Below are 25,970 nucleotides of genomic sequence, written 5' to 3'. Positions count from 1 at the left end.
TCCTCTGGTCTTTTTAAGGATCATCTATGTTACAACATTTAATTAGTTCTGTCTTAAAGACCCATTAATGTTTAAAGTAAGATCTTTATTCCTTAAAATTAAGGCACCACACCAGAATGTGTTTCCTTTAAAAAGTTGACTTATTTAAAACACGTCTGTGGCATTAGACTGTAAGACAGGTTAAAACAGCGATCTCATGTGACTGATGTAAACTAACAGAGCAGCCACATTTGAGTTGACTTCTCCAGAAACATGTTCAGATGAGCTCCTAGGATGTGGTTTTCTTAAAAACCAACTCTGATGCAAGACTGCGACGCTTTAACAGGCAGAAAACTCGTTAGAGTGAGACCTCTTGGCTGCTGCACCCATCTGTAACCAGGTGAAATCATCACACCTGGCCAGGTGACAGCTCCTCCACTCGGCTCTCAGCAGCCACGTGACTTTATCATCCATCAGCTCAGACTTGAGGAAACGCGGTAAAGTTTTCTTCATTCCAGGAAACTACAAGATTAGTTTGTAGGCTGAAGTTTTAAGATCTTCGGTGATGGATAAGTTAAAATCTGTTTTAAGTGGAGAAGAGGCGCGGAGAGAAGACAGAAACGTCTTACAGGTAGAGCAAAAGATAAAGTTTCAGCTGTACGAGCTACGTCTCCTGGATCATCTGCTGATGGTAGATTGAGATGGATCATTTCTTTCTCCAGACCGTGAGTGAAGCCTCGTCTTTGAGCTGGAGCACTCGGATCAAAGGATTCATTGCTTGTTTCGTGGTGGGAGCGGCGTGCACAGTTTTGGTAAATCATACACTGAAGTGTGATAGTTTTAAAAAACAATCGATTGTTTCTGTGCGCTTCGAGAGAGAGAGAGAGCTGATGTGGTTTTACTGGTTCTGCTGGCCCAGAGGAATGTGTGTTATGTGATGCTGGTCCATTCACCAGCACTAGCCCCACCCTAAACCTGGACCCAGACTTAACCTGTTATCCTGCATGTCCTACAGGGGGTGTGTGTCCTCTTTCTGCCCAAGATTGGTCTGACGCTCTTCATTGTCTTCTACACATTCGGGAACATATGTGCTTTGTGCAGGTAAATGTTAAAAGTAGCTGAAGGATGCTGAACAGAACTTTTAGAAGTATTTGGTGAGCCCATGTTAATCGTCTGATTTGTCCACCAGTACAATGTTTCTGATGGGACCAGTGAAGCAGCTGAAAAGGATGTGTGACAAAACCAGAGCACTGGCCACCACCATAATGCTTGTAAGACCCCATGCATGCATGTGCACTGTAGTGCTGGGACATCCCATCAGTGGGTTCAGCGGTTCCAATGAGAACATGGACGATAGTTTGGTGTGGAGGAACTCGACTGGGCTGCAGAGTCCTGACCTTAACTCAGTAGGACACACTTAGGGTGACTTACAGTAACTGACCTCACTAGTTCCCTAACCCACTGGAAGAGCGGCCATAACTGAGTTTTACAGATCTGGAACCAAGGTTTCTACATAATTCACAACACGCACGCACGCACGCACGCACGCACACACACACACGCACGCACGCGCGCGCACGCACGCACGCACGCGCGCGCACGCACGCACACACAAAACCTTGTTGGTTTGTTTTAATTGTCTTTATTTACATAAATAATGTTATTTCTTTCAGACTTGCCTTGTGTTGACTCTCTGTGCAGCTTTCTGGGTGAGTACAACTGCAGCACACAATAACTAACGCCGCTTATACTTCAGTTTCATTTTAGGTTACTTGTAGCCTGTGGGGTACTGATAGTAAAATAATACTTTCAGGCATCGACAGGTGTGTGTGTGTGTGTGTGTGTGTGTGTGTGTGTGTGTGTGTGTGTGTGTGTGTGTGTGTGTGTGTGTGTGTGTGTGTGTGTGTGTGTGTGTGTGTGTGTGTGTGTGTGTGTGTGTGTGTGTGTGTGTGTGTGTGTGTGTGTGTGTGTGTGTGTGTGTGTGTGTGTGTGTGTACACTCGGAGAGAGAGAGAGAGACATTTAAATATTTACAATCAAAATTTAAAGTATGAAGTTAAACCAAATATCCATAATTTATATTCAAAAAATCTAAAGCTGCGTTTTAATGTGAAAATCTAAATTTAAAGCTAACATTTTTTCTGGCCTTCAAATTTGTTTCGATGAGAAGTGGCATTTCAAAGTAAAAGCAGGTTGCATAGATCCCGGATCTATTTTCTAACTATTTCTAACAGTTTTCATAGTAAAATGAAGAATTTAACTGTGGATCATTTCTGTTGTGCAAAACGAACCCAGACATGAACTCTGACAAAGCTGAACTCATACAATCTGTAGAAGTTATAAACCGTATGTATCTCTTCGCTCTTATTCTGGCGGGCCACTTTAGGGCACCCTGAACTAGCAGGTTAGCTAAATGTGACTTTTATAGTTCATATTTTGACTCCACACATTTAAATGTTATTAAAGTCATGAACACAATTTAGTTTTGCATTTAAACATTCGTTGCTCTGTAATTTCCTTAACAAACATGTTAAATACGTGACTTTAAAATTTTTACACCATATTTTTGTGAATACCACAGGTAGTTGTGTAAGGTCTTAATGCGACTACGTGTAGTTTTTGTACGTGTGTATTGTGTTATGTACAATTGGTAGTGAAGCTTTTTTTCGTCCTCAGTGGAAGAACTTTGGTCTTGCTTTGCTGTTTTGCATTTTGCAGGTCTTGTCTTTTACCTGGTGAGTTCAGGCTGTCGTGTTGATTTTCAGCCTAAAATAAATGTTAAATTTTAACATGCAACATGTTTTATTTGCAGGTACAGTCTGTCATACATCCCATGTGTGAGGTTGGTCCTCTTAGCACCATTTGTCCAAATAGCAAATGATGGCATGAACGCTCAGTATGAATTCTTATGAAGAGCTTGTTTGGGACTGATTTGTGTGAATTGCTGTTTTAGGGAGGCGATCTTGCGGCTAGTGGCTCTCTGCTTGAAATGACTCAAGTTGAAGATTCATGCTGAATCATGCATTTTTTAAACAAAGGCCACGTCTGGTTCACAACACCTTTATCCTGCATGGCCAGACACCTTTTATCCCGAAGGTTTTAACTTTTCTGCTTGATTCATTTAACTGATTGACTCTGGGCCATTGTATCTGCTGGTTCATTTTTAGCAAGTCCCAATAATTGTGTTATGTGCATCATGTGTAAATATCTGTAATAATATTAAACTTTAATTTAAAACAACAGTTGATAGACTGGTGTGATTATGATGTCTGTACTCGGGGATCTTAAGAAGTGGATTCAGGTAGAAAACTTATGAACAATGAATGTCACTGTTGTGGATCGTTCTGTGAATGACCTCAGTTAGGAGAAACAGATCAGTTCTGACTAGACTGACGAGCTAGTAGCAAGTAGAGTGTGACACGGGAATGGATTTTCTTTGCTTTCCCAACACACTCCCATTGGGGAAATAAATAAATAAATCTTGTCTCAAGAAGGCAAGGAAAAATAAAACTCCCTCCAATCCCAATAAAATAATTCCCACTCCCTCTCAGTCCCAGCAGGTGTTTTTAAGGTGTGGCGAAACTGAACAAAACCAAAAAAACAATTGCAATGTCGTGAAGAGTTTCCACTCCGTCACTGACAACTCCCAAAACACGGAAACTTCAGACTTCCTGACAGCGATTCTGGGGTGATGCGGACATTTCCCCCTCAATTGGTTCCTCCAACTCAGTTTTTGTCCATGTTGTCAAATGTGGCATCTCGTGGCTTGTGGAATGACATTCAGTGCTGGTCATGTGACTTCCAGTGACAAATCAGCCGCTAGTCAGTGACCAGTGTGTGCAACACAGACAGATGTGGGAGTGTCTCATGCAGGACGTTTATGAGCCAGGACAATGTCCTCGTGGGCTTCAGATTTGTTACTCTGTAAAGTTGGGTTTTGTAGTGACCTCTGACCTTTACATATTAGACATATTTTTATTGTGACAAAAATCTGTTGAAATAATTCATAAAAAGAACCATTAATGTACTTTTTTGCAAAATTCAGTAAATGAGGAGTAGACAGTCCCTCTGCTAATAAACCAACAGAATTTATCAGAAAATTATTAGATTTTTTTTTTTAGAAATGATGAAACACCCGAATAGATATGAAATATTTCTAGATGTTGTATTGGTTCATAAAGGGTTATTGTGAGTGATGTAAATGGTAAACAGCCTGTATAGCACCTTCTTAAGGCTCTACAACCCCCCAAAGCGCTTCACAACACAGTCATTCACCCATTCACACACTGGTGGGGGTGAGTTACCATGTAGCCACAGTGGCCCTGACACACACACTGGCAGAGGCGAGGCCTGCTGAACACTGGTGCCACTGGTCCTTGCAACCTAGTTACTGGACGGCCCGCTCTACCTCCACACACACACACACACACACACACACACACACACACACACACACACACACACACACACACACACACACACACACACACACACACACACACACACAGGCTCTCCTACAGTAGTGTGATGTCACTGTTCCTGGAGACAGTGACTGAAACAGAAAATTGGTTTTGTTGAGTTTCTCAGCTGCTAGTTAGACTACCCTAACCCTAGTTAGACTACTCTAACTCTAACCCTAACCCTAGTTAGACTACTCTAACTCTAACCCTAACCCTAGTTAGACTACTCTAACTCTAACCCTAACCCTAGTTAGACTACTCTAACTCTAACCCTAACCCTAGTTAGACTACTCTAACTCTAACCCTAACCCTAGTTAGACTACTCTAACTCTAACCCTAACCCTAGTTAGACTACTCTAACTCTAACCCTAACCCTAGTTAGACTACTCTAACTCTAACCCTAACCCTAGTTAGACTACTCTAACTCTAACCCTAACCCTAGTTAGACTACTCTAACTCTAACCCTAACCCTAGTTAGACTACTCTAACTCTAACCCTAACCCTAGTTAGACTACTCTAACTCTAACCCTAACCCTAGTTAGACTACTCTAACTCTAACCCTAACCCTAGTTAGACTACTCTAACTCTAACCCTAACCGCGGTTACAGACATGCCATTCTGTCTGGCATTTAGTTCAGCACAAATATCACAATAATACATTTTTTTAATTACCTCGCATTTGTAACACAGCTGCTAAAAGCTTCTGGGTGCGCCGTGCACAAATCTGATTATTGAAAAAAATGTCTGTCAATCAGAAAAAGATGAGCTCCTCTGCCTGGTCAGAATTAATCATTGTTTCTTCAAACTGAGGCTGTTCAACGTGCTAGCTCCAAAGTAAGTTTAAATCTGATTCTGGTCTTGGAGTGTATGTTCTAGCTGCTCCAACACACCAGACTCGATGATGAATCAGCTCCTCAGCAGGTCCTCGAGTTCTCCAGACGCCCGCTGATGGTGAGGATGTGGTAAAACGCTGCCACAGCCCAGAAACCATCTCATTACAGACGAGCCTCATCTAGGGAGATGGCAGTTTTCAGTGACATTCATATCATAATAAAATTGTTTAACTTTATTCAACCTTTATTTAAATCTTTGTGAAGCAATTATAACAAAGACTTGAAAGCTCTGGCTGTGCATGCAACAAGTCTTTCTCATTAGCTTCCTCTTTTAAGATGAATCACTGAAATAAATCATCTTTGGCACCTCATTCTAATTTTTCCAGTTTTACCTGTAATTCAGAGCTACGGTGCTACATGATTCATAAATCCAATGTGTGTTTTTCTCCTCTCCATCTGTGTTTGTGTGTCACTCTCTGTTGATGAAGCCAGTTATTCCACCTCTGATTTTTAATTAAAACATTTATTCACAAAGCAGCCGAAATGAAAAGTCAGCGTCCGCCTGCTGCAGGAGCGGCTGGGAGGATTGTTTTAGAGAGAGCTTTACGGTCAGCACAGTTTTCATCACTCTAAACTAAAACACAACACAGATCTTCACAACAGCAGCAGCCAGCATGTGGTCAACATGGTGCTCCAGTGAAAGCTACAAGCTGAAATCCTGGAAAAAACAAACCTTGTAAGTCTGTTTATGAAGAATGTTCAGATCATTTACACGTGAGAATGTTCAAAGAAGAGCACGAGTAATCCCGTTGTTTTATCTGGACATTACAAAGAAAATACATCTAAAGAACATAAGATGAACACTAGAAGGTTATTAAAACAGCACCAGGCAACAAGAATGCCGACGCTCTCTGCATGCTGGTTGTTATGGTTTGAATGCTTCTTCCTTCAACATGTCCGACTCCAGCGCGTGACTTGTCTTTGTTGCTCCTGTCAGACTGGCTGGTGATGGACAAATGCTCCTTGTTCTCCGAGTCTCTGCATGCTCGCTGAGCTGAGGCTGCATGAGAAGAATTAGAAATTGGCGTCTGAAGCGCGCCATCAAAGATCTCTCTGACTGTGAGCCTTGACCTTCATTTACATGGGAGATGGGAGGTCTTGTTTTCAGCTGAAGTGTGTGGGGATGCATCACAAGTGTCACATAAAGGCATTTTACCCAGATGGGCTCAAACATTAGAGCAGCACGTCTTGTGGATTGTGTTCTGTTTGGCCCGTTTCTGCAGGCTGTACGTGATGTTTATTCTTTTATCTTTGTTTATTTGTGGATAAGGGACTCGGGGTGAAGCATGGGCGTTTAAGAGAACACACACAGGTTTCCATCATTTCCTGTGTGGACAGTCCAGGAAATAGAAGAATAAAATTTATAATTTAAATAATTTAAAACTTATACTGGAACCAGTCACTAGCATAGGGGACAATTGTTGTTTCCAGTTTTGACTTCCTGGTTCCAGTTGGTTTGTAGTAATGGATCTAAGCTACCTCATACTAGCCTGGCAAGCCAGACTAAATAAATGTAATATTAGTCTGGCCACGCTCCGTAGACGGCTCTGGGTTGTGGGGCGGGTTCTACCGTTGTCTTCCAAACGATCTCCGCATGCCGCTGGACAATGAATGTGACATACTCTTGTTTCACTCTGTTGCATCATCCCACCCACCAGGCATATAGAGGGCCCTGATTGGCCCACAAAGCGGACAAAGCTCTGTGATTTGTTCACTAAGCAGATGGAGCACTATGATTGGCCCACCATTATGGACCAATTACAGCTCTTTATGTGTTTGAAACCCCTCTAGAGAGCTGTGATTGGCCAGCCAGAGTCCTGGTAGGAGCTGCGGAGGTTCCAGTGGAGCGTGCCTAGACCATTCTTTGCAAAGCAAGAATTTGGTCTAGTTCACGAGGCTAGCCTCATACTATTACACCTCAGGATCAGTTTAACCTCATTCACAGCAGGTGTGGGATGGATGTGGAGCAGGTTCAGACCGGAATCCACGCGACCTGCTGCTGATCGTGTGAGGAACGTCTTCACAACGTTGGTCACGAGCTCACGAGGTAACGCCTACGTGTATAAAGGAGCTGGTAAACAAAATGTGTTCTCTTGCATTATCATATACTGTAAACTAAAATCCTTGTCATCAGTGCAAACAATAAAGCTGGAGATGAAGATGCAATGGGTTGGATTTTCAAATAAACTGGATGCACCTTGCTGGCACACGTTCTACTTCCTGTCTGGCTCATGGAATTTCTTCCACTTCATGACAATCCGCATGCGCCGTCCCAGACGCGCACAAATTCAGATCTGCGTCCATTCCACATTTGGTGTAAATGAAGCTTAACACTGACTGAAGTTAAAGCAACTTTATGTTTGATCCAAACATTTTAGATTTACAACTAATGAGTTTATGAGTTTATGAGAGGTTCATGAGATTCTTTTCTAACAAACACACAAGCAAAAACATTGTCATCCAAGCCCTGCTATACCACCACAGTGGATTTTAAGGTGCATTATGTAGAAATGAAGGAAAAATGACATCCTGTGGTAAAATGTGGTTACTGCAACCCCTTTAGCGCTGCAGTATGAGCTCGCAGGAGACGCAGCACCCCCACACTCCCTGATGCTAAACAGTAGTTATGTCCCCCCTTCCTTTATTTTGAAAGGGGAAAAACTGAAAATCCTCACAGCCATCTGGATATGAAACCTGTTTCAGTATAACCTTCCTTTCATAATGAATAAAAACATTAGACTCTTAGGACTTCCTCACTGTAAAATTCTTACTATATTCTTTCATACTGCACTTTTAACTAGCTACCTTAATTACTAAAATCAGTCACTTTGTGAAGCGTCGGGGGAAACGGTGCAAATGCAGCTGTAATTTTTATCACCTGAAAAAGGACTGCTGTCATTGTTTTTCTGATTCCTAAAAGCAAACTGAGCCAGCGGACCAGAGACTGGTAACAAATTAATATTAATATATTAGGAGAAAATTCATGGAATGAATCCGGTTCTGTGTGTGTTTGTTTTTAACGTGACAGATTAAAAGAGCAGTTTTAAGTGCAGAGATCAGGTTAGTATCTTTATGTGAGGCACACTGGAGAGGTAACCACTCCGAAGTCGCAGTAGAGCCACCAGGGTGTATTGAGAGGCTCATTATTGAGAATTAAGCAGAGTCTGTGCAGAACAATGAGAGGCCCCGAGGCGAGGCCCGAGGCTGGCTGCACTGATACGGAGACCCAGGGGATCCTGCTCAGGCCCTCCCAATCCCATCCTCAGCTGCCAAGCTTCATCCTCTTCTGCCCCATCGTCAGCACACTAGACTAAGGTCCAGTAGACATAAGACAGAAGGTTTGCTCAATCCTCTCTGCCAAAATACTGTTAGAAATATGTGTGTTCAGGACAACACAGCAAACTCTGCTTTCAGACACGAGCGTTCTCAGTTCCTCCTTCCTGCTGTTGCGTTATCACCGTTTGTTTGAACCACATGAGCTCAAAGACACATGATGGTTAATAGTGACTGCTGACAGGCTTTGCTACAGACACCTTTTCAGATATACGAGTCAGCTGGAATCAGCTGTTTGTAACAAAATTACATTTTTTATTCAGTCATCATTTAAAAAATGTAATTTCTCAGACTGGCAATAAACAGATTTCATAGTTTTATATAGTATTGTCGATCCTTTATTATGTTAAACATATTCTTGTGAACACACACACACACACACACACACACACACACACACACACACACACACACACACACACACACACACACACACACACACACACACACACACACCAGACTATTAGCAATTATGTAGATTAAATTACTTGGAGGCGGCTGAATGAATGAATAGATGGATGTGTGGATGATGGATGTTTTTTTAACATTCGTATTCAGAATTATAATTTAATTCTACGAAATGCAGCCTGATATCATTTTAAATAGTTGATCAAACAAAAACTTTATTTGAAGAATAAAACAAAAGAAAGGCTAGCCTTTTGAACATCAAGTCTCTGAAAAAAAGATTGAATGAAATCTAATAAATTCCGTATAAAATAGTGAACAGTTTTGAGAACACTGACTCAGTTCTTTGATTAAAAATCTTATTTTCATAGCTGATGATGCTTGTTTTATGTATTTCATGTCTTCTTCTCGCTGCTCCCTTTGTGGGGAGGACAGGAGGAGAGCGGGATGCGCGCGCAGCTTCAGGCTGTCGCTTCGACGGAACCGCAGCGAACAGATAAAAATCGAGTTTTTCTATTTAATTTTAGAATTGCGCCTTTTGTGTTGCTGCTGTCGGAAAGCACCGGTCTGAGGAGAGGTGTGCGAATGCGCTAGGCTGTTCGGGAGGTGAGTTCATCTCGGTGTTCGTAGCAAAACTGGCATTAATGTAAAATTAAATGATTGCGGGCGCTTTTCTGTCACCAGCAGGCTGTAATATTCATTATTTTAAAGGGTTTTAAAGGCTGTGAGTCGCAGAGCTGGAATGTTCTCGGTTTTTAAAGCTCGCCGTCCGTTTGTGACGGTGCAGGCAGCTAGCTTGAGCGGCGGGGTTTGACAGCTCTCACCGGCTGGCGGAGAGCTCGTTATTACGGCTTTCATGTGTCCTGTTGGTGCTGACCCGGAGCACAGCCTCCCCGGTCCTCACGGCGGAGAGCGAACCATCAGGGACCGCTGACGGCGGTGTCTGTCCGGGAGGTAACGGGGCGTGGAGCAGGAGGCAGGGGGAGCATGGAAGCGCGAAGAAAGAAAGACGAAGGAGGAGAAATCTCCTCGCATGAACCCGACAGCCATCAGGGTCTGCTGCAGTGCTCCATGGTGGGCTTAGCTGCTTCTGCGTCTCCATGTCCATGCGTCTCCATGTCCATGCGTCTCCATGTGTCTCCATGTCCATGCGTCTCCATGTCCATGCGTCTCCATGTCCATGCGTCTCCATGTGTCTCCATGTCCATGTGTCTCCATGTCCATTCGTCTCCATGTGTCTCCATGTCCATGCGTCTCCATGTCCATGTGTCTCCATGTCCATGCGTCTCCATGTCCATGCGTCTCCATGTCCATGCGTCTCCATGTGTCTCCATGTCCATGTGTCTCCATGTCCATGTGTCTCCATGTCTATGTGTCTCCATGTCCATGCGTCTCCATGTGTCTCCATGTCCATGTGTCTCCATGTCCATGCGTCTCCATGTGTCTCCATGTCCATGCGTCTCCATGTCCATGCGTCTCCATGTCCATGTGTCTCCATGTCCATGTGTCTCCATGTCCATGCGTCTCCATGTGTCTCCATGTCCATGTGTCTCCATGTCCATGCGTCTCCATGTGTCTCCATGTCCATGCGTCTCCATGTCCATGCGTCTCCATGTCCATGTGTCTCCATGTCCATGTGTCTCCATGTCCATGCGTCTCCATGTGTCTCCATGTCCATGTGTCTCCATGTCCATGCGTCTCCATGTGTCTCCATGTCTATGTGTCTCCATGTCTATGTGTCTCCATGTCCATGTGTCTCCATGTCTATGTGTCTCCATGTCCATGTGTCTCCATGTCTATGTGTCTCCATGTCTATGTGTCTCCATGTCCATGTGTCTCCATGTCCATGTGTCTCCATGTCTATGTGTCTCCATGTCCATGTGTCTCCATGTCCATGTGTCTCCATGTCTATGTGTCTCCATGTCTATGTGTCTCCATGTCCATGTGTCTCCATGTCCATGTGTCTCCATGTCCATGCGTCTCCATGTCCATGTGTCTCCATGTCCATGTGTCTCCATGTCCATGTGTCTCCAGCTGATGATGGCTTCCTGCAGATACACTGTAAAAAATATTTACCCAGATTGTTTCAGAAAACTGTAAAAATACAATTTCCTAGAAACGGGAAATTATGATTAATTTGATTTGATAAATCATTTGTGAAGTTGTAAAAATAAAAATAAACAATTTAATTCCAATAGCACATTATGTAAACTAGGGCAGCGTGCTCATGATAGTGATAGCGGTGTAACTTATGTGTATTTAGATTCAGGTTTTTGGGTACGGAACGTTGGGTTTGGTACAGGTACGTACCGAGTTCTCACAGGGATGTGTAACTGCAAACATCATCCATCAGCCTGCAATACAAGTAGCTGTGTCCCAATTCAGGGGCAGTGTCCTTCAAAAGACTCAATTTGTACATTGACTTTCTACAAAATATTATTAAACTATTGTTCTAAGTTTTTATTTCTGTGTTCTCAGATCATTTTGGCTAAATTACATTTCTGAACAACTTTATTAACTTTGGCAATAATTCAGCATTTGCCTTCCCCCTTATCAACACGACAATAGCTGAAGTGGAAAAGAATAGTTAAGATGAACTGTAGCGGTGAGTCATTTTAGGGGGTTCAATTCGATTTCAGTTCAGGATCCTACCATTTGATTATCAATTACCATGATTACCATTATTTTTGATGCATTTTAGTCGACTTTTAGGTTTTTTTCTCGGGTCATAGTTTTTTGTACTTTCAAATTAATTTAGCACACAATTCAAGTTACCAAATACCTTTTGCTCCAGTATCCTTTTAATGTAAAACTTAAGACATACTAGGGCTGCACGATACTTCGCAAATGTATCGTCATCGCGATGTCAGCATGCACAATACGCATATCCCACAGAACAGAAAAAAACACAATACATTGACAGCTCAAATGTTTGCTAGACTTAATGCATTTAGTCAAATGGAAGAATTACGTTTTTGACAAATCAAATTGAACTCTTCACTCATTTGGCCAATCTGGTGGGTTCTTATAGGTTAAATGCCCACCCCCTAGGTGGATGGCACTTCATTTGAATAGCTAGTGAAAATCTGAGTTAGCTTCGTTTTGCTCTTACTGCCGATTCTGCTTTTCCCAGGATCCACTGATTGCCTTTTGTTGTTAATTTTCCTTTTGATCACAATTGTTGCTTTTCCCATTTTTATGACATTTTTTAGTCATTTTAAACTTTTTAGTTTTTTATGTTTTTTTTCTTGAGTTAAGAATTTGTTTGTTTATTGCAAGTCATACCATCGCAATATTAATCACTGTTATCATGCATCACAGGTTTTTTTTTAACATTGTGCAGCCCTACCACATACCCAACATACTTCTGTATGAATTTTACAGGAAAAGCGTGAAAATAAAAGTAAACGGGGGCAGTCAGTTTTGCATTTGTAAACAGAATCAGCTGAGACGGCAGACTGAAGCGATGAGATCGGAAGCTCAAATCACCAGACAGTTCACGTGGGACTTTAAAGGACAAACACTTTTTGGAGCGGCTCGTGAAAAAACGTAAGGAGCATTTCTTCAATTGGTATAAAAAAACAACAAGTTGTGTTCAAGCTAACAGGAAATTTGTGATGGCGCAGAGATGGTCCCCACACCCACTTTATAGCACCATCGCGTAATCTTTGCGAAAACACATGATGGTGCCACATTACCGCCACTGACCACTTATAAATGACCAAAGGCTCCCTGGTGCTGCATCAACTTTGCAGAAAAGTGGCACTGTAGTTTAATGAAAAAAGCTGTAGTTGCGTGCGAGTTTTATTAATCCTTCCTTGATTGTTGGCTGGTGAGGAGGAGCAACCACCAGCTTCTTCTCTTCATCCATCCCGGGATGGAAACATGTATGGTGCTGTCGCACATTAGTAGTGTTGCTGTTGTGTTTTATTTTAGTTTTGCACAACTTCCTTTAATGTCCCTGAGGAGTAAATCTCACGCTCAGTGGCTAAAGCTAATAATCTTCTGCCTTTGGGAGCCTAAGTCACGCCCGTCTACTTTCGGCCCACAGGTTCCTGGAAGAACAAAAAATGAATGCAAGTCAATGGGGTTAAAAACGCTATAGTCTAATTTAGCTTGTTCTGGGCCATGGATTTCACTTATGATGTCCGTGAATTTTATTGAAGCATTTTGATACCAAGAAAGCACTCATTTTCAAATGAGGGGAAACATTATTTTAGGTTTTGTGTGAAAATAAGTCCAGGACTACAAATACGCATCACCAAAGTGATGCCATCGACCCAGACACGGGAAAATGGCCGTAAGTGCAGCGAACCGCAAATCCTGTCTCCAGGAGGAAAGAGCCACCATAAATCTTGCCATTTGGTAAGTAGCAGCTAGGCTAGGGGAGAGGACATTCTGTGGTGACATCATACATGCGAAATACCGATGTCTTGTTTGTAGTCATTACAAACTTTTACAAGCTGATAAATCTCAAAGTACGTGATTGGCGTGGTTGAGACACACATCATTACTTTTCATTTAAATTGCACTACAACATACGTGTGATCCAGGGCGTAAGCCAAAGCAGATTAGAAAATAGATTTTTTAGCTCCATTGACTAGCATTAATTTTTTTGTTCTTCCGGGGACCCGTGAGCCGATCGGAAGATGCCCTAAATTGTCTGGGCAGAATGCGTAGTTTTTATGATCCTGCCACATTTGCGGCATTTATTTATAATTGCGTAAGAACGTTATAAATCAACATTGAACCGGCGTGTGTTGCATAGCGATGCATCAATTAAAAAGTGAATCATCACACCCCTAAACTATTGCCTTAACAGCATCACAATTGTTAACACTCAATCACTCCTTTTGTGTTTCTGTTTATAGTAACATGAAGCAACGTTAACAGGCACTAAAATCAAAACAATCTTCACAACGGTCTCTTTTTTATATTCTGAAGCATCTAGGTTATTAACACTGCTGGCTAAATTGGCTCATTCCCAGAATGCAATGTGCAAGCCAAATGGCATTTGCTGTACCCCTACTCTCAAAATTTCTGTCATTCAGGAGAGCTTCCCGATTCTAATAAATCCAGAACCTTTAGATGGTCTCTCGGTCTAAGTTGAATTACTGAAATGAGTATTGCACCATATTCTCATTATAGTTCATCTGTAGTGTTAAATGTGTCCCCGCCAGATGCCTAAATATTAGTGAAGAGTCACAGTGAGGAAGAGTTTTTCAAAAGCTCTGACCTCTTCCTTTTGGCGTGGCCAAGCCAGTATCTGCCACAGGTGTAGCCACATCAGCAGGGATGACAGGAGGTGGGGCCACCGAGGGTGACAGAGCTAGGCTTCTGGATCCACAAGCATCTTGAAGCAGCGAGAGCGAAGCTCGGTCCACTCCCCCTACAGAAAATTTGGTTTGGTTGAGCAGTCTTAAAATCCACAGACGATATGTCACATTCCACACCCACAACAAGCACCAATGAGCCCACGGTGATGGAGCGGCTTTAAACTTTTCTGAAAAGAAAAAAAAACTCCAAGAGTAACACAAATAACACCTAGCTGAAGAGCACGTGTCCAGCAACAATCAAAAGATCCTGGACGAGCCCCCATTTGTTACGTTCCAGGCTGTCTAGGGGGCCTGGGGTAACAAGGACACATGCTCTGGGGTGTCATTTATCAAACATTGTGTAGAATCCTTACTAAAACCGTACTTAAGCTCAGCAAAAAAAATGTACTTACGCCAAGTAGGTGTGTGATCTATCAAACATGGAGGACACACAGCTGCAAGCAATCTCCGCTTCATAAATCAGAAACTATCTAGAAAGGTTCTCAGCTGCTTTTTAGTCACATCCCACCCTCACCACGCTCACTTTCTGCCATAAATAGTCAATGCAAAGTGCCTTGTGGACCTCATGTATATACATAAGCCGGCTGTTGCAGCGCTCCACCAATGACATGGCGACCGTAGATCAAGGCAGATCAAGGAAGCGCTATTTCACAGAAGCAGAAGTTGAGGTACCTGTGGGTGAGGTGGAGAAATGAAAGGAAGTGCTTTTGCAAAACAAATAAGAGAAAATCCACGGAGTGGCACAGCGTTGCTGAAGCCGTCAATGTTGTGAATTCTTCATAGAGATCTGTGGCGGATATTAAAAAAATAGTGACAGGACACACACTGTCACAGACGCATGATGTTCTGTCTCAATCTCACCCTCTCTCTCTAACCCTAACCCTCTGCTGATATTCTGCATTCTGTATTCTGCGCTTTAGGCTGTGTGTGTGTGTGTGTGTGGGGGGGGGGGGGGGTCTTGTTCTGTGTGAAAACGAAGCGGTACAAGTGATAATGCTGCAGGATTTCATAATTGTATCTTCTCAGCAGCAGCACTGCAGGTGCTCTCCATGTCCAGCATGTGTGTAAGCCAGGTCCTTAGTCAACTTAAAGTTGCGCACATTTTTCCAGTTTTCTTTCATAAATCCCAAAGTTTGCGTAGAAAGTTGCTTACGCAGTTTTCCGACCCCATTTTGTGCGTAAGCTAGCTTGATAAATGAGGCCCCGGTGTTTAAAAGTCAACTTAAACAAATTTATTTGCACAAAAGAAAATTAATAAACACAACTGGACTCATCGGTGGCAACTACAAATGTAAAACAAAATAAACTCTGCTTAGCCAGTATAACTACAATCAGGGAAACCTCTGCACATAAAAGACACAAATTGGCTAAAAGGGATTAAAACCAAAGCACGCCAAGGAGCCAACAGGACAGAGACCACATGTCCAGCCTGTTGCTCCCTGATGACGAGGGCTGGTGGCTTTAATGCAGAGTCCTCATTCAGCTGCTGATTGTCATTGCCACCAACTGGGACTTCAGTGTGGAGCCAGACAGGTGTGGGAGAAGCCAGGTGCTGCGAAACAGCTCCGCTCACACAAGAGGGATAAAAACAGAGCAATGAGAAATAAAATAAAACATAAATGGCACCAGCCATAACATAGTGTAGGGTTAGTGTATGATTTATAATTGCATCCTTTTTATTTTGTAATGTTTTTATATTTTTGCTGTTCAGCGCTTTGTTTGAAAGTGCTTTACAATTAAAGTCATTATGATTATTCTCCTCCATCATGCACGCACACACACGTTGCAGCAGTAACTATTGAAGCTGTGTCTAAAATCTCTCCATCGTCATAAACATCATTATTATGAAACGGATGACAAAACCCAAGCTTTGTTAGATTACATCCACATATTAACTAACTGGTCAACATGAGCTGCCCCTTGTTAAAGAGTGGGAGAGCTGCTTGGGATCTTTTTGTTCTTCTGTATGAAGAAATAGTGCCATAGCTATGATAGAGTATAATTTTAGTTATTTCCTCTAATATATATTTTTTCACATCTCACATCTCTACACTAAGCAGTTCAATCCATCATTTAACCCAAATTACCTCAAAAGGACCCAAAGTTCAACACAATTTATAATCAGTATTAGACAGTGATAGGTTTTTCAGGTAACCAGTAAAGTCCTGTCAGTCATCACCCTAATGATGTTTCTTACTTTCTGTGAATTAGAACTTGAAAGCAGTATTGTTAAGGTAGAAGAGTTGGAATCTACAGCATACACACTCGAGAGAGCAGGAAAATAATCAAGATGTCTTTGATAGTCACTTTTTATTCATGTTATTCATAATAAATAAAGATAAACTTCATGTTGTAAAGTACATAGCTGACAGTATTTGACTTTGTGTTGTGGATTTATGATGGAAGTTCATTTTGATGTCTTTTAAAGGAGACCTAGAATGCAGTTAGTCAGCAATCTAAAACTGACCTTCGAGTCTTTATAAAGCATTTAAATCTTGTTGGAGCTTCAAATGTTCCAGGAGCCCTGAGAAATGGCGTGTGTGTGTGTGTGTGTGTGTGTGTGTGTGTGTGTGTGTGTGTGTGTGTGTGTGTGTGTGTGTGTGTGTGTGTGTGTGTGTGTGTGTGTGTGTGTGTGTGTGTGTGTGTGTGTGTGTGTGTGTGCGCGTGTGTGTGTGTGTGTGTGTGTGTGCGTGCGTGTGTGTGTGCGTGCGTGTGCGTGTGCGTGCGTGCCTTTTTACAAGACACCCCATGCCAGCAAATCGGCGTAAAATTACCGCAAGGATGTGTCTTATAAATGCGCTGTGCCGCATGGCGTTGTGCGATTTTGTGGCATTTGTCCTGCCTCGCTTGGTCGTCTGTCTTATTAACGGCTATCGCGCCATGGCGCAACAGAGGGAGGTGTCATGATGATGTGGGGAGTTAATGCCGAGCTCCGGCAGGCAAATATATTGAAAATGAAAGTAAACACGAGAAATAAGTTTAGCTTTTTGAACAAAATCAGAAGAGATGACAAACTGGAGCTCCATGAGCTTCTCTCTGTTAGAGCAGAAGCTCAGATCACCAGAGGCTGCACAGGGACCGTGGAGGACAGACACCTTCAGGAGCATCTTGTATAAAAAATGATTGCAGCTTCAATCACAATAAAAAGCAACTTATGTCCAAGATAGGGCTGCACGATACAGAAACAAAGCTTATCGATAGAAAAATAGCGTATTGATCAATATCAATGATTAATGAAAACTATAGGAAAAATGTCAGATATATTTGAAGTGCAGCCCTGGCCATCTTAGGCCTTTACTTTGTGATAAAACAAGTTGGTTGCATTACCAGACTGTTTTTTTTATCAATTCTCTGATGCAAACCATCATTGCTCGTTTTTTGTCAGACTTGTATGAATGAAAATTTTGCCACACTGGTGAGCTACTGACCACCTCTCCTTGTTTAACTACAGAGTCACATTGTTGTCTGTTTAGGTTTCAGAGGGAAGGCTTGGTGACGGAGCGTGTTTGGGTCTGTTTTTGATTGGTTGAGTGGAAGTAATGACTCTAGTATTAAGCTACCCAATAGGCTATTATGAAAAAGGAAACTTATTGAAGTTTTTATTGATCCATTTTTTTCTATTGAACCACATGTCTATTGATCAATACTGAATAACTGTCCAGCCCTTGTCTAAGTTAAATGGAAGTCTGCAACATCTCAGAGACCGCCCCACAGCCCCTTTATGTCGCCATTGCCTAACGTTTTATAAAAAGAACACGATTGTGCCAGATTACCATCACGGTCTGACCACTTATAAACAACTTAAGGGTCCCTGATGCCGCCACGGCGTTGCGGCAAATTGACGGCGTTGTTTTGTAAAAAAGGGTTGTGTGTGTGTGTGTGTGTGTGAAAGAGAGTGTGTGTGTTGAGGGGTTTCTCAGTAAGTTTCTTCTCAAGCCTTATATAACATAGATTAATGGATCTTTTAACTAAAGGCTTTAAAAACTATTAATATTTGCACTACAAATAAATTATTTGATATTTGTGCAGAAGATCTTTCATGGAAGTAAAACCAAGGAGTCGGAGTACCCGGCCCGGAGGGTTACCGGGGTCCCACCCTGGAGCCAGGCCTGGGGTTGGGGCCCGTGAGCGAGCACCTGGTGGCCGGGCTTTCGCCCATGGGGCCCGGCCGGGCCCAGCCCGAACCGGATACATGGGCTCATCCAACTGTGGACCCACCACCCGCAGGAGGGACATGAAGGGTCCGGTGCAGTGTGGATCGGGTGGCAGACCGAGGCGGGTGACTTGGCGGTCCGATCCCCAGACAAGGAAACTGGTTTTTGGGACATGGAACGTCACCTCGCTGGCGGGGAAGGAGCAGGAGCTTGTTGGAGAGGTTGAGCGGTACCGGCTAGATATAGTCGGACTCACCTCGACACATAGCATTGGCTCTGGAACCCAAGTCCTTGAGAGGGGTTGGACACTCTCCTTTGCTGGAGTTGCTCCGGGTGAGAGGCGGAGGGCTGGGGTTGGCTTTTTGTTAGCCCCAAGACTCTCTGCCTGTGTGTTGGGGTTTACCCCGGGGGGCGAGAGGGTAGCTTCCCTGCACCTTCGGGTCGGGGAACGGGTCCTGACTGTTGTTTGTGCTTATGGGCCAAATATCAGTTCAGAGTACCCACCCTTTTTGGAGTCCCTGGGACGAGTGCTAGATAGTGCTCCATCAGGGGACTCCATTGTCCTGCTGGGGGACTTCAATGCTCACGTGGGCAATGACAGCTTGACCTGGAGGGGTGTGATTGGGAGGAACGGCCCACCTGATCTGAACTCGAGTGATGTTTCATTATTGGACTTATGTGCAAGCCGCAGTTTGGCCATAACGAACACCATGTTCGAACATAAGGATGCCCATCGGTACACTTGGTACCAGGGCAGCCTAGGTCGCAGGTCGATGATAGACTTTGTAGTCGTATCATCATGGAACCTGAGTGCTTGTTTTTCTCTCTTTCAACAAGGAAGTTGCTAGCTGAAGCTAACAGCTAGCTGGTGCTAACAGAGACCCGGCTTATTGTGGCTCTGCGGCAGCGTTGCTGTAACCAGCGTTTAAATATTGCTGATGCTGAAGTGGGTTGGAACATGTAGCTGTAGCAGGACTGGTTACCTTGTGACGTGTCAAGGAAGGCTTGCTCAGAAAAGAAGTTATTCACGCGCCTTTTTAAAAATTTACATAACAAGTAGGTCACACACAGCTTTGACGTGTTGGCATGCTACTTTTGACCACCCAAGCTGTCTTTATTCAACTAGGAAGATGTTGGTTCACATTCTAGTTCTCTTGTAAACAGTAGGTAGACAACATGTTTTTCAACCTTGCAGGACCAGATACTGCACCGTTGGGTTAATAAAAGCTGGTCTGCTCTGATGTGAAGGGCGTGTGCATCATGATGAGTCCGTTTGTCCTCTTAATGAGATGTAATTGGCTACTGGAGCGGAGGTGGCAATGATGGCGTTGACCTTTAGATCATCCACATCCATGCCTGGTGTTTTTGTTTCTTCTGGTTGAATAAACCCGTAGCAAGACTGACTTCTGTGAGAAAAGGACTGAGTAGCATTCGGTTTGCAGTGGAGCATAATGGAATAGAAATGTAGGGGTTGTTGTTTTTCTCTCAGCTTTGGACTTAAACATTTCATCAATGAGGGAAAGAAGAGGAAATGTGGAAGTGATTACAATGAAAGGGACAGGGGAGGGATCTCATTTGGCTTTCTGTCGACTCTCTTCTTGCCTATTCACTCAATTAGCTGTTACTGGCTTGTGAACACAGACCTACTGGCGACGTGTGAGATTTACGAACGCAAATGTGCTGCTTATTTACTCAGCGTTAAAGGAATACTCTGCAGTTACTCCGAGCACACGAGTCCAGGTTTGTCTGCGCTGCATGTTTGTTCCATTAGCTCATAGCTAATTAAAACAGCATTACACTTCAGCTCTCTGAGTAGCACGATCCTCTAACTCTGTTTTCATGTGGAAACAGAAGGGACTTGCTCCAGCAACACTCTGGATTTAGGAAGATTAAGAACTTAACTTGAAGCTTTTGATGAGAACCGAGTCTGGTCTCAGGTCCTCCGTTGCTTTGGTGTTAACTTGAAAGCACCGTTTCAGCTAGAACAACATCTGAAGACATTCAGCCCAGTTGTGTTAGATCAGCGGGAGTCAGAGTGGGATTGCATGATGCTGATGTGACATCTTTGTTTGACCTTTCCTTTCTGTGTCAACACAGGCACAAAGCAAATCCGCCGAGGCAGATAATGTAACAGGAAAGAACAGAGATGAGTCCAGCCTCTGTGTACTTTGGATCGCTCCACAGTGAGCCTGTTGAACCTCACACTGCTCCTTGTTGCTGGAGTTTGACATTGTTCTCACATGATTCAAGTAAAGTGGAGGTGAGGCAGTGACCTGTGAATGCTAGTGCAGGCAGGAGATGGAAAACCAACAACATGTCACTCTGGTGGGGATTATAGCTAAGCATCAGGTCACATGATCTAACGCTGTTTTGAAAATCTCAGATGGATCAATATATAAAAGAAAATTAAAAAGAAGAAACTACTGAAGTGTGTTTCTGGGTAAAATGTATTCTTGCCTGTTGTAGATGAACGGCTTCTGCTTGGAAAAGTGTAGTTTAGATCCAGCACGCCTAAAGATCCAACAGCTAGTCCTGGGTGAAGCTGAACGTGTACTGCTGCTGTCTTCAAGACCTTTCTTTTGTTTAGTTTTAAGTTTTATACTTCCATAGACTTTTCATTTTATGGTTACTTACATACAAGTCTGGAGTTATTTGCAAGCATAGGTATCAGCACCAGCAGCAAGTGTAGCTATTCAGATGCTTCCAGGGCTCAGGTCCAGCAGGAATGACCTCATATTCCTGCTGGAGTTACAGCAGACGCACCGTACACCAAAAAAACAAATTTACTTTACGTACATTAATGCACCTAAGCACTAATTCACACTAGCAATAATTGATATTAATTTTACTAAATTATTTCTTTTTAAACAGATCAGAATGTTTCTGTGTTTTCTTTAAAAGGGTATACAGTGATCCCTCGCTACTTCGCGGTTCGTTTAGCGCGGATTCACGACTTCGCGGATTTTTTCTTTGGAGCCTTATTCAAGGGAAATTCGCCGATTCGCTGTATTTTTCACTGATTTGCGTTATTTTTCTATGCGAAATATCAAGAAATTCCTGTTTTTTTTTTCATCAATTTCATCATAAAATGCACTTTTTGTAATAAAACTATAAAAAACCCAAGTAAAACTTTTTTTTCTTGAGTTTTACCCACAAAAAGAGAATATGATCATACGATAATTCAATATAGTACTGTACTGTAAATAAGGTGTCCCTACTTCGCGTATTTTCACCTATCGCGGCCAGGTCTGGAACGCATCTACCGCGCTCATATTTCAATAAATATGTTGTTGTCTCTACATAAATGAATGCCTTGTGAGTTGTTCTCTGTGTAAAGAAAGCTCTGGTGCCCCTGTTTCAGGAAGCAGAAATTAGTCGAAGGAGTGGGGGGCAGAAAACAGCAGAATTTGGATCTCTTGCCTCTGATTGGCTAACAGCAATGCAACTCTTCCACTGCCTTTATTCACAGCGCTGACACGTTATCACCACAAATAACACAAACTGAACCTGTTCTGTAATGTTGTGGAAATACCTTCAAGGTTCAGTGTTCTCCAACAGTTCAACAGATCCCGGACAAGCCCCCATTTATGTAACAACCCAGCAGTTTAAAGGTTTTTTATGTAATATTAACTTGAACTGATTCAACACCAAAAATTTGGATGTAGCTAGTTTTTCTAAGGAATCTGCATCTAAACTGTATCTTTGTCTTTTGCCAATTCTCGTCTCACATATTTGTTATTTCATAAACCTTTACCCTGAGATGATATTCCTGCAGTATTCCTGTATTTTAGGATGGCTTTGGATACACTTGGAAGATGCTTTTACACATGAATACATTTTAAAATGGCATAAAAATCCAGATTCATTGTGTTCCTCTGAGGTTTTTCTGTTTCCACTTTTTGTCACCAGACAAATGCTCCGAGCCTGGGACAGTACGGGAGTCTTGGCCAAGAAAGACCTCTTTTATATTCGTCAGCGAGGCTCTGTCGTGTCACAGACCTCATGACCATGTTATCAAGCAGGAAATATCTTGTCTCACATTTCCTGGAATTTGAGTGAGACCACAGCATCCAAGTGGTGGAAAAACTATCAGCATTTAATCATTCTAGTCCTAAATTAGACCATCAAACACAATTTGCTGTGTTGTGTCTTTTTGAAAAGGGACAAAAGGAGAGAACATGAATGAAAAAGGATTTGAGTTGGACATGAGAGGTTACTTGAGTTTAGTTCTTCTAGCCTGGGATCTCGTGACTTACAGTGTGTGTCCTCCTTGTGAGGACGAAGCCTTGAATAAGGGACATCAGTGTGTTGTTTACATGTAGCCCAGCATGATAAGCTAGCTCCTCATTTATAGACCCTTCTTCTCTTTACCTGGATAACAGAGTACAAGCCGAGCCTAGACGCCATTTTAGAACAAACACAAGAGTTTCAAAGTATAAATGCAAGAAAAAAGGCTTTTGTTAGGTTTGAATCAAGTGTGTTCAGAGATGTTTTTATGCATGAATCAGGGACAAGATGACTGGCTAGCAGTCTAATCCATCAGATCCTCGTTACGTCTCGCTGATGCTAGAGAACAATCTAAAACCAGCCTGGGGGAAGAAGTCTCCTGCTGCTCACTGAGGCAACCCGACACTACATGAAAGAGGGGAAAGAAAAGTGTCACGGTTGTATTAGACCATTAGAATTGAATGTGTGTTCATTTGATTGATTTAAATGCACATAATGTTGTAATAGAATGGAGGTTTCTTCCTATTTAAGACCTAAATCTTGTCCTGGTTGCAGCCATCTGTATGAATAATTGACTTTGCTGATAGTGGATGCATTATCTCTCCAGGCGCCCTAGGGACGTTTTGTTATTACAGAGAGGTGGGGGTTGACTGCTAGGGCTGGAGGAACGTGCTGTGAGGAGGACGGCCAACACACAGGAGGCTCGCAGTGGAGAAGCAACAGATATTGACCGGGACTGATGGCTAAATGGGTCACTTCCTACTGTGTGACGGTTTCTTGGTTTTAGTTCTAACACGTCAGTACCGAAGTTAAAAGATGGCAGCAGGCGGAGGAACGGGAAAGAAAAGAGAGAGAAAGGTCCCTGCAGTAAAACTAATGACAAAAATAAAAGCTGCAGGCTGGAGTGAGGGCATCGTGCTCAGATCAGAGCTCACAGGTCCAGCAGACACACCAGCTGGTGCTGGATTGGATCTTCTGTCCTTACAGCTGTCTTAATTCATCGTGTCATCGATGTTGGTAACATCAGCCCCATCCGATGGCCCCATCACATTTTCCAGTCTCTTCTGGTCCAGTTCTGGTGGTCCTGTGTGAGTTGTAGCCTCAGGTTCCTGTTCTTAGCTGACAGCAGAGACACCTGGTGTGGTCTTCTGCTGCTGGAGTCCATCTGCTTCAAGCTTCAACATGCTGTGGATCAGAGATGCTGCTCTGTAGAGCTTGGTAGGAACCGGTGGTTATTGGAGCTGCTGTTGTCTGTCTATCATCTAGAACCAGTCTGACCATTCTCCTCTGACCTCAACACACCATCATTCACACAACTGCTGCTAACTAAACCTAAACCTATCTAGAGATGGTTGTGGGTGAAAATCCCAGCAGATCAGCTGGTTCTCTACTCAGACCAGTCTCTCCGCTACCACATGTCTCCTTTATTCTGATGCTCAGGTTTACCTTACCAGGTTTAGATGACTAAATGCATGAGTTGATATTTGTGTGGAGAAACTGAACAGGTGTCCCTAAGAAGGTGGCCACTGATTGTCTATTTTGTTTTATTGGTGTTTCCATGAGTGCTAAACAAAGTACATCATCATTTCATAGATAAAAACCCGTCACATGATCAGAAACACCTGCTCTTACGTTTGTTTATTTATTGATTCAAACTGAAAACAACATAAAAATCTTCCTCCTGACATGTTTCAAGGTCATCTCCTCCAGATTATTTAGACCTGTTTCAGGTTTTTGTTATTTAGTGACCAAAACATTGATCCACGTTTTGTTTCTGGATCTTTGTATTCTTGTGTTTATTTACTTATTTATTTATTGGGGAGTGGGGTCAGTTTTCACCACCTGTGATCCAGATAACTCGGTTTGGTTTGTTCTCACCAGTTCACGGGTTAGTTAGTGAGCATTCTATTACACGTCTGCAGAAATATTAAATGTGTCTTTCTTTGAAGTCCCGTGTTTGATGTGATGGTTTCTGTATTTTAACATCAGAGGTTTTGTTTACCAGCCAACGCTCTGCTCTCTCTCCTCCAGGGATCCTACGAGAGTAATGGAAGAGTCCTCAGACTAAACACTCGATGATATTTATCAACTTTTCTGGCTGAATCATGGAAGGAAGTGATGATGTGCGCCCAAACGTAACACAAGCTCAGAATGCCGTGTGCGGCCCAGAGCAGGGAGGAGGGGAAGTGGTCGGTAAGGTGGAAGATGGAGGAAACCAGCCGAATGCTGATTCTTGTGGCAGCAGCGTAGCGGGACTGAACAAAGAGGGGCTGTCTAACCACGTGGACAATCCTGCTCCATCTCTGTTGAGTCCCACCGCTGAGACTCCAGGGGGGGTGGCTCTCAAAGTAGCTACGACTGTCCTTCACCCCGTGTGTCTGGGAGAGAGTCCGCTGATGCTGCCTATCCACCTCCAGATGGCCGGAGCAGCCGGGCCTCAGCTCGGACAGATAGGGGCAGCGCCGTACTTGATAACGAGCCAAAGCCCAGTTTCACTGCCGCTGGTTTTGGACCAGCAGGTCATCCAACACATGAGTCCCCCGGTGCTCCCTCAGAACACTGCCTGCTCTCAGCTGCCCCTCCAGAACAACATCCTGTGTCAGAATCTGTTTGGTCTACCTCCAGCTGTTGACCCAAAGGTAGCGGGGCAGGCTCAGGAGGCCAACCTGCTCTCTCTCCTGCAGAATCCAGGTTTTGCAGCCATCTTGCAGGACCTCTTTCCTCCTCAGGCAGGTTCATCAACCTGTCAGTCTCCAGGCTCAGCCTTCTTCCCCTTCCCTCCCCTCACTCCTTCCTACTCCTCCTCTCTGGCACCGCTGGTACCTCCTGCTACAATTCTGGTCCCCTATCCTGTCATCATTCCCCTACCCGTTCCTCTGCCCATCCCACTCCCCATCCCCATCCCCGTCCCTCAGACTGAGGACTCGAAGGGGACCATGCCAAAACCAGTTTGCACTGTGAGTAAAAGCACTCAGACATCATCTAAAGATACTACCTCTCCCTCATCATCTACAAGGAAGTGCACGTCTCCTTTCCAGCCCCAAAACGGGTCCCCGTCCTCTCTGCCTCTAGAGGAGGGACATGTGCTGGACCTCTCCGTCAGGGCATGTCCAATAGAACTGAAACAAGAATATCCCAGTCCACAGCAGGACAGTGTGCTGGACTTGTCCGTGCCCAGTGTGAG

The 25,970-nt window shown here is 43.4% G+C and overlaps 2 protein-coding genes across 4 annotated transcripts in view; both read left to right on the top strand.

Moving 5' to 3' along the window:
• Positions 1–413: 413 nt before the first annotated feature.
• Positions 414–3,220, top strand: sft2d2a (SFT2 domain containing 2a). 2 transcript variants are annotated; one of them, XM_054734726.2, is made up of 8 exons: positions 414–610; positions 702–791; positions 995–1,080; positions 1,169–1,250; positions 1,653–1,688; positions 2,697–2,713; positions 2,791–2,820; positions 2,932–3,220. In XM_054734726.2, exons 1-8 carry the CDS (start codon positions 545–547, stop codon positions 2,969–2,971), a joined length of 447 nt encoding a protein of 148 aa, XP_054590701.1. In that variant the 5' UTR covers positions 414–544; the 3' UTR covers positions 2,972–3,220. The 2 variants fall into 2 exon arrangements, with proteins under 2 accessions (XP_054590701.1, XP_015831062.1); XM_015975576.3 differs by having other exon boundaries at positions 2,655–2,713.
• A 6,267-nt stretch (positions 3,221–9,487) lies between these two features.
• The window catches only part of rai2 (retinoic acid induced 2), an 18,346-nt gene continuing 1,863 nt past the window's right edge, over positions 9,488–25,970 (top strand). The window contains exons 1-2 of one of the 2 annotated variants that reach the window (XM_015975583.3): positions 9,488–9,675; positions 24,818–25,970. The exon at positions 24,818–25,970 is cut by the window's right edge and continues 1,863 nt beyond it. In XM_015975583.3, the coding sequence (XP_015831069.1) occupies positions 24,892–25,970 (1,079 nt within the window). In that variant the 5' untranslated portion in view covers positions 9,488–9,675; positions 24,818–24,891. Of the gene's footprint in view, positions 9,676–20,158; positions 20,300–24,817 lie in introns of those variants that run through there. The other variant, XM_070545916.1, reaches the window with a different exon arrangement.

Source organism: Nothobranchius furzeri, chromosome 16 (genome assembly GCF_043380555.1).
Source record: "Nothobranchius furzeri strain GRZ-AD chromosome 16, NfurGRZ-RIMD1, whole genome shotgun sequence".
NCBI classification, from domain to species: Eukaryota; Metazoa; Chordata; class Actinopteri; order Cyprinodontiformes; family Nothobranchiidae; genus Nothobranchius; species Nothobranchius furzeri.
This window is presented reverse-complemented; position numbering and strand designations above follow the sequence as displayed.